The sequence below is a fragment of the Trypanosoma equiperdum genome (assembly GCF_001457755.1).
Source record: "Trypanosoma equiperdum strain OVI genome assembly, contig: ctg_1171, whole genome shotgun sequence".
Taxonomy (NCBI): Eukaryota; Euglenozoa; class Kinetoplastea; order Trypanosomatida; family Trypanosomatidae; genus Trypanosoma; species Trypanosoma equiperdum.
The window spans coordinates 3306-11855 of record NW_027123140.1 but is presented as its reverse complement, the minus strand read 5'-3'; the positions used below and the strand labels follow the sequence as shown (position 1 = coordinate 11855).

Sequence of the window (8550 nt, the reverse complement as noted above, 5' to 3'; positions counted from 1 at the left end):
ATATGAAGTAACCGTTCCTTGAAATGGTTCAAGGGTTTGACATTTTACCAAAATGGGAGGGGTGGAGTATCATTTAAAAAGTCTTGTACTTCATATATAATTCCTTCAAAACTTGACACATGCGTTATATCACACAGTTTCCACGTTTTTATTTTACTTTTCTGCCCACGGTGATCCATTGGTATGCCTAGTTTTAAAATGCACCTCTCAATAATATTACATTGTTTCACACAAATATTGTTCATTGTTACTATATTTATGATAAGAAGCAAGCTCAGCCATTTCTTCACACTTATCCAATCTCTTCCTGCTTTTTCTTATTTACAGCTGGATATTAGGATACACCATCATCATAAACAATACAGTGCCACAATCTCCTCCGCGGTGGCATAAATCCATATTTAAGTGAAACATAGAGCATCATTTCCTCATGTATCATCTCTTCCTACGTTTTTTTGTGTCGCGCATTCCTGGTTTTTCACTCCCTGTTTTCCTTCCCTTCTATTTTGCTCTTATATTACTGCTTTTCCCGCTATCGCAGTGACTTCATTTGCCTTGCACGCTACACTCTGTTTTCTCTTCACTATTTCCTTCATCATCTTCTTGTTTATCATAATAATCATTTTTATGTTCGTGTTTGAGATTGTGTATATTTCTTCTATATTTTTCAATTACTTTTTGCGCTCTCTTAACAATTACACTTTGTGCTCTCTCATTTCCTCAACCTCACTCACAACACTCTCCTATCATTATTATTATAATTATTATAATCATTATTATTACTGCTCTCATTATAATATGCGTATATATACACTCACAACACACTTTATTCATCATTCTTAAATTTCCATTATGATTAACCTAACTAATACTCAAAAAATAGGCTAAACAAGCAAAATGAACAAATTACAATGGACTTACTTTTCATAACCTATCAACATACTTATTTTTTCCCGTAATAAACTTTCATATGCATTTTTATAAAACTTTTATTATATATTTTTTACTAATGGCACGTTTTAATTAAAAAGTGTTAAGTTATCTCAAATTTTATAAAGTTTAGTATATTTATAAAAATAATCAAAATGTCATATATTTCATAATATTGAGCAAATGCTTATTAGTAATTTAATTAAAAAATCAGAAATTACAGAAAAAGAGCGGCCTTGTTAATAGAAAACGAATTGCTTCCTGTGGTGTTTGTTGTTTTCCCATCTTTCCCTCCTGTTTCTTGGTTTGCTGCTGCTTTTTATGCTTCTTTTTTGCCTTCCTCACTCAATGTGCACTTTTTGCCTTCTTTTGTTTTGTTATAATGGCACCCTGGCGTGTTGTCGCACTTCTCTTGTTCTCCTATTGCGTTGCAAACTTCTTCTGGCTTATTAGCTGAGCACTTTACATGATTGTCACTGACTTCTTTTTGAAGCTTGCTAACCGCTGCCGTGTGCTGTCGGGTATAGTAGGACAGAACCTTCGTAAGGTCGGCCATGTTGTTGACCGTACTGAGCGCTGTTTCTGTGTTGGGGTCCTCCTGTGCGCCTTTTGGCTTTTTTTCCTTGATGTCTTTAAGTAATTGCTCGAGGCCACTCGGTTTCGACACCGCTAGGTCTTCGGCGATGTCGTTGACGTGCTTGCTTAGTGCCGGATCTGCCAGCTTGTGTGGTTCGGCTTTAAGGATCTGGGTTAGCGTTCGTTTAAAGGCTGCGCTTTTCGCTGCTGCGGTTACAGCAGCATCTATGTCTGCTGGTTGGTCCGACACATCCCTGCTGTTTACCTTGTGTAGGGCATTGTAAGTTTTGCCCAGTAAAGAATCTGTTGTCGATGTGCCGTGCACCGCCAGCGGCCGTCCGTTGTTGATCTTCCACTCCCCTGTGTCGTCGTCGGCTTTGATCGTAACGGTTCCTGACATGATGTTGGCGGCCGTTGCCGACTTGAATAAAGTTCCTGCGGCGTTTGTCCCGGTTGTCGTTAGACTGCATGCGCCGTCGCCGGCTGCGCCTGAAGTTATGGCGTTGGTTGGCGAGAAACCTTTGAAACCCGTGTCTGTAATTTCAGTTGTTAGTTTCAGTGACGAGCCTGTTAGCGTGTGATATTTGTTTCCGCATTTGTCTGCTGTAAAGCTCGCCCCAGCGTGGTTGCCGCTGCTGTCTGCCAGGCAATAGCCGGTACCGGAGTTTTCCTGAGCGCGTGCCAAAAGGTTGAGGACGCCCCCAATGTTGCCTCGTAAATCCCCGGCGTAGAAAACTGCTGCGATGTCGTCGCTGTGCAGGGTGCTTAGCAGTGACAGCGCGATGTCTGCCTTTCCGGCCGCTGTGGTCGCCAGAGCGCTGTAGCCTATTTGTTTTGTTTCCATTTCTGCAAGGACTTGAAGTTTTAGTGCTGCTAGCGCGTATTGCTTGTTGCCTGTAGTAACTTGTTGTATTTGGCCCATTGCCAAATCCGCCGCTTTTTCCAGTGTCGCTGTTAGTGTGCACAGCGGTTCCCAGCCAGATTGTTTAATGGGGTCTCCGACGGCAGTTATTTTCCGCGTTGCTTGCTGTGCGAAGACCGCTGCTAATAAAACTGCTGGGGTTAACGGCTGTAGAATCTTCGCCCACGGTCCGGCTGTTAGATCCGCTGTCATCTTTTCTCAAATATGCGGATCTCTTGTACTTAGTTGAAAAAAAGAAATAAGGCGTATGTAAAAAGACAGTAACACTTCACTTCTGCGGACGGTCATTCTCGTACTCTCCCGATCCGTCTCCGCTTGTTGTTGTTTGGATCTGCCTTCTATCGTCCTGGAAACTTTTTTGCTTACGGTTTTTTGATCATACAGGGCAGTTTCCAACTGTTGCCTTGCTCTAACGGGAAAGTTAAATAAAGAACCGTATCTGCCGTTTGCGTCTTCTGATGCTGCAGAAAGAAACACTCAGCTAAGTCACGGGTTTTCCACTTCATAATTTTAATTCGGATCATCCAATACCTATATCTTAAACATTTATCATTTCCGGTCTCTTCGTGTTACTAAACGTGCCCAAATCCTACTGTGTGGATGCATATGCAATAATGATATAAAGCTGATTCTTTACCTGTACGCATTGCCCTGGGCTTTTTGCGCTGTTACTCTTGCTTATTTTTAATCTTGCCTGTCACTGGGAAATTGCGGTGATAAGTTGTTTTGCTTTAAAGCCTCTTGATGCGCTCCCTCAATGTCTCGTCAGTGTGCACCTTTACATGAATTAGCCACTCTTTTAGAGTTTTCAACAGTTTGACATTTGGGCAGCAGAGGAGAGGCAGAAGCACGTTTGAAACCTTCGGTATATCACACAAAGATCTCAGTTGTTTGATTCGTGCCTCATCTTAAGCACTTTTCGTGTCTCTATTATTTTTTTCTACCACAGAATCCATCGGTATTTCTAGTTTTAAAATAATTCTTCTGGTAATATCATATTATTACCCACAAATGTTAGCACCCATTATTATATTTGGTGAGGAGGAAACTTCAACATTATTTCCAACTTACTTAATTCGTTCTCTGCTACTTCTTAACAGTTGGACACTTGGTTATGCCACAAATTTAAACCACAGTTGTCACCGTCTATGCAACAATATATATCCACTTTTGAGTGAAATATAGCACCTTACCGTTTTTTCTTCTGATGTATTTTTTTTCTGTTTTGCCTTGTTTTATTTTGTTTAATTCCATAAGTACTTTCATTCTTTTTTATCTCTCGTCGCTGCTGCTGCGGATAACATAACAAAATATTTGTTTGAATTCTACACTAGACAGGGTAACTTCCCCTCATTGTCTCCTTCATTATCTCCTTGTGCATGATAATGCCCATCGTCATATTTGTGTTTGAAGCTGGACATATCCTATCTCCTTCTTTCTGTGTCTCTTTTTCTCTCTGTATTTTCTTTAATAATATTCTTATTGCTCATCACACCACTCCCATTGTTTCACCTCCTTGTATTTTGGTTGTTCATTTTCTCGTTCTTTACCACAACCATTGCCATAGTTTTCACACACCCACAATACTCTTCTATTATTATTATTATAAAGACAATTAAAACATTAAATTACTGCTAATATCCATAAATTAAGTAACAAAATAAACCAAAAAGAAAAATTTATCCCCTATTATTCTAATACTTTACATCTACAGGCTACAATCATGCACAATTTACAAATTTTACGCATTTTTCAAAGCTTTTTCAAAAGTGTTAAAATATATAAAATCTTAAAAAATTTAGAAAGTTCACTAAAAAGAACAAATATTTACAAAACTAAGAAAGATCCTTTACAAATAATTCTTAAGTGTGTTATGCTAGAAGCAAAACTGCAAGCCAAAGAGGGGCCTTGCTAATGACAAAAGAATTGCTCTCTGTGGTATTCGCAGTTTCGCCGTCTTTGCCTTCTCCCTTTTCTGCCTCTTTTGCTGCAGATTGTTTGCCTTTCTCACTCAATGTGCACTTTCGACTCTCGTTGCATTTGGGATTGAAAACGCACCCCTGGCTATTTAGCTTATCGCATTCATCTTTTTTGCCCTTGCTTTCGGTATTGCATTTTTTCTGCTTTTCTTTTATAGCTGGTGCTGTGCATTTAGAGTTTGCTATTGCCCTCTCTATATTCTTGTTTTTCAGCGCTGATTATACCACTCTTTTATCCTGATAATGACTTAGGATAGTGCGGAATTGGTTTGTATCTTTAATATCTTCTGGTTTCTCATTCGAAGTTGCTGACGGATTATATAGATCTTTTGGTATGCTGAGTTGCTGCATATTCCCATATTTTCTCTTCGCTGCAAGTTTTGCCTGTGCCGTAGATTTTGCCTATTTCTTCGTCTACTTTCTGTCGGTTGCTTGGTGGTTTGAAGTCTGCTGGTTCGCCTAACAAATGCTCCGCTGCCGCCGCTGTTGCAACTTCGTCAGATTTTATGTCATCTGCATTTGGTGTGTTGCCAGCCGTGAAGTTGGGGAGTTTACTTCCTTGTAAGACGTCTAGTGCTTTCCTGGCCTTCTGGAATAATGCCAGTGTCGTGCCGCATCCTCCTTTTTTATTATAGAGCGTTACCCCGACTCTGGATAGGCCATTTTTTTTTGCTGCTGTGTTTGAAGTATCGCCCGCGAACTCTACTTGGTTATTGCCAACTTGTGCTGCCAGCACCACCGTGGCTCCGCCTATTGTCGTAAAGGTGCAGGTGTTCGAGCCGCGCGTTACACTTGATTGTGTCGCGTGATCTGCCGCCCTGCCGAACAAATTTGCTGCCGTGTGGTCGTAGTTCGGTATTGTGTCTCCAGTCAATTGCGTTACTTCTGGTTTACAGGCTGCGACTCCCGCCGAAGAAAGCAGGGTTTCTGAGCTGCTGGGGCTCATTAGGCAGCCATTGTCGCCGTTGAAAGTCGCTGCTGTACTGGTTGCTTTTAGGAATTCTGATAGGTGACCGCGCAGGAAACCGCGGTGCGCTGTTGTCGTTATAACCTTGGCGACCCCGGCTTTGGCGTGTGCATCATTTGGCATCTTTATTTTGTTAAGTGATCTTATGATCGGGTACGCTTTTATCGCCTCATCCGAAACTGACATCTCCATATAAATCCGCAGTTGGTATTCCTTCACAATTTCCTCATTGTTCGCAGTTACATTCACTCCCAGGTTTGTGGTGTGCTGATTGTAGAAAGCCGTAAGGTTTTGAGAAATTCTGCAGAGGGATCGCCAGCGCGCATCGGCTGTTCCGTTGCCGTCTGTCGCTTCTACTTTCTGTATAGAAAAGTCTATAAAAACTACCGTGAGTACGATACCCACGGCTGTTTTTATCCGGGTCATGTATGGCGCTGGCCCTGCCATCGCTAAGTCAACATCAACGGGAAGTGCTTCAGTTTCTAGCTTACCTAAGCTTTACTCAAATTTTAGGAAACGACGATGAGATGAACCACTGAGTCTGCAACAAGGTTTCAGAGCGTGGCTGCTTCCGCGACGCAGCGCAGGCTCATCCTGGTTTCGCTGCTATTGATGGCAGCCGTTTCAGCAATGAGACCACTTCAATTATTACTTATGCAGTAAGTTCGCTCAGCTTAAGGTCGGCACCTTTTATTTCGCGAAGTAAAGTGGCCTTTGCATTAACTACGAGTGTTTCTATCCTTTAATAAACAGTGTTTTAGACCATATTCTTTCCTACATCTCCATTCAGTATCCGCAAGGATTTGTAAACATACACCCTAAAGCGCCCAGTGACAGCCCTTCATTTTATTTTACACTGTTATGTTCAAAGCTCCTTCAAGTTACTTACCTTCATTGTTTGACTTGGAACTATCGTTTTCTTTTTTTACTGTCTTACACTATGTTCCATTACCAGATTAAGAACTAACATAGAGATTTTCTATGCGCTGTAGCCTTTGTCCGCTTCTACGTGAAATAAGACACACGAACCCTCCTGTATCATTTCCTCTTTTGTTCCGCTGTGTCACATATTCTGTCTTCTCACTCTGTGTTTTAACTTCCTTCTTTTTTTCTTCTGTCTATTCTTCTGTCTCTTCTTCTGCTGATAACGAGTGATCTCACTTGTCATGTACACCACACTCTGTTGCTATCTTATTGTATTCTCCCTTACATGCTCGCGCATAACGATTCTCGTCGTTATATTTGTGTTTGAAACTGTACATATTTTATCTCCCCTCTCTTTTTTACTGTTGTACTCACTTACTTATTTTCATTCCACCACTTCTATTTTTATTATAATATTAGTACATCCGCATTGACAATACTATCCTATCATTATTATTATTTCCACTTTTATTATTACTATTGTAAACCTAACCAGTACATGTAAAAGAAAAAACAAAGTTAGAAAATTTTAGGATAGCACGCTTTTTTATACTCTATCACCCTGCTACATCATACCTCCATGCCACTATCATGCATATTTTAGAAAACTCTCTCAAAATAGAAAAGTTTTATTAATTTCATAAATTTCATAAAATTTATTTAAAATCCTTAAAATTTTAAATTCTACTTATCTCATAAATGTAGCAGCAGTCATCAGAGCCAATTTCTTATTGACGATAATACTATAATCTTTGCGTTCTGTTCCATCCCATTTGCAACCATCTGTGCACACGGCTTCACTTTTCTTATCGGAGCACTTTTTGGCTGCTTTACTTGTCGGCTCTCCCGTTTCTGCTGTTGTGTTATCTGTTCCTGCTTTAGGTTTGCATTTTTCATTTTCAGCATCGTGATCGGAGCCGAGGCTTTTGCATTACTCTTCAGTCTTGTCGGTATGTTTGTCGCATCTTTGTTCGCTGCCTTCTGTACTCTTGTCTTTTCCTTTGTTTTGTGTTGTCGTTGTGGAGGTTGGCACTACGTTGTTAATGTTGCTGGCTATTCTGGCTAGTGTGCGGTTTAGTTCTATAAGGTGGAGCTCCAGATTTTGCGCCCGGGCTGCCGCCACGTGAGCGGCTTTTAGCTTATCCGCTGCGCTGGCCATTTTCTTTAACCATTCTATTTTGCTTATGCCGCCGGTGCCCTGAGCAGTTCCGTAGTATACGCAGGCTCCGCCGTTGGTGCTGTCTTTGCGTCGTCGCAGCCTGCGCTGCCGGTCCCTTGCAGCTGACCGAGGACATTGATTTTCTTACCGGTGCTCTTGGTCCCTGCGCTTTCACGCACGAAAGCTGCGACCGCCGCCTGTATCACCTCGGGTGTGCCGTCGTTTGGTGTTGCTCTTGCTTCGCACTCCGTTTTCAGTTTGCCCCAGTCTGACTTCGCGTTGGTATCGGCGCGTGCGGTTACCTGCAGTTGATATTTCGTTTCCGTGGCACATGCGTTGCTTGTTGTCTGCGCTGTGTCTTTGGCACAAAGGCATAAGGCATCTTGTGCTAGGCTTTTACCTGCCTGTTTGCCGCTGTTATCGCCGCTGGTATCCCCGCACGTGGTTTTTCTGTCCTGGCTGTTCGTTGCCACAGTCATTGTTGCTGGTTCGTCTGCCGCTCCGTACAGTGCTTCGGTCAGCTCTCCTATTATTGTTCTGTCTGCTGCTGCTGAACTGTGCCGCGTTACCTCTTGGGCGACCTCTTTAATGGCAGCTACTGTTTTTACTATTTGTGTTACCTGTGCTGGAGATATGACCGCTTGACGGTATGCTTTGAATTCACTGTTGTCCTTTAGCTCTTTTGCCTTGCGTCCGCCGCGTGCGCAGAAGTCCCACTTGTCTGCGGCGCACGTTTTGCTTTGTATTGAGTTTGGCTTAAGTTTGTCGTTTGTTTTGTCGTGATTATCTATTACGTCTGTTAGAGCTTCAGACCCGATGGTGGTTAAGTTCACGGCGGCTGCGAAGTCCAATACTTCAGACGCTTGTGTGGTTAGCTGCGCTGGCACTTTGGGGTTTAGAGCGCTGTTGATTGCTAGACACAATGTTGCGAAAGCCGCCGCGTTTTCGCCTTTGCTGGGCTTGGCTCCGTCGATGCCACTAGCTGCCAGGAAGCACGTTGCCGTTGCGATCACACGACCCGTTGCCACACTGCTGTTACCTCTCGTTGGTGCTGTTTTTGGCATGTCACTATGTTTTTTTTTGCTTCGGATAG

The 8550-nt window shown here is 42.3% G+C and overlaps 2 protein-coding genes across 2 annotated transcripts; both read right to left on the bottom strand.

The window, feature by feature from the left end:
* Nucleotides 1-1249: 1249 nt before the first annotated feature.
* On the bottom strand, nt 1250-2620 carry TEOVI_000527500 (Trypanosome variant surface glycoprotein (A-type), putative; the record flags this gene model as incomplete). Its single annotated transcript, XM_067220504.1, has 1 exon — nt 1250-2620. One exon carries the CDS (start codon nt 2618-2620, stop codon nt 1250-1252), a length of 1371 nt encoding a protein of 456 aa, XP_067076605.1.
* Nucleotides 2621-7480: 4860 nt separating this feature from the next.
* On the bottom strand, nt 7481-8521 carry TEOVI_000527400 (Trypanosomal VSG domain containing protein, putative; the record flags this gene model as incomplete). The annotated part of the gene is made up of 1 exon (XM_067220503.1): nt 7481-8521. The coding sequence occupies one exon, from the start codon at nt 8519-8521 to the stop codon at nt 7481-7483; it is 1041 nt and encodes a 346-aa protein (XP_067076604.1).
* Between the last annotated feature and the right edge of the window lie 29 nt (nt 8522-8550).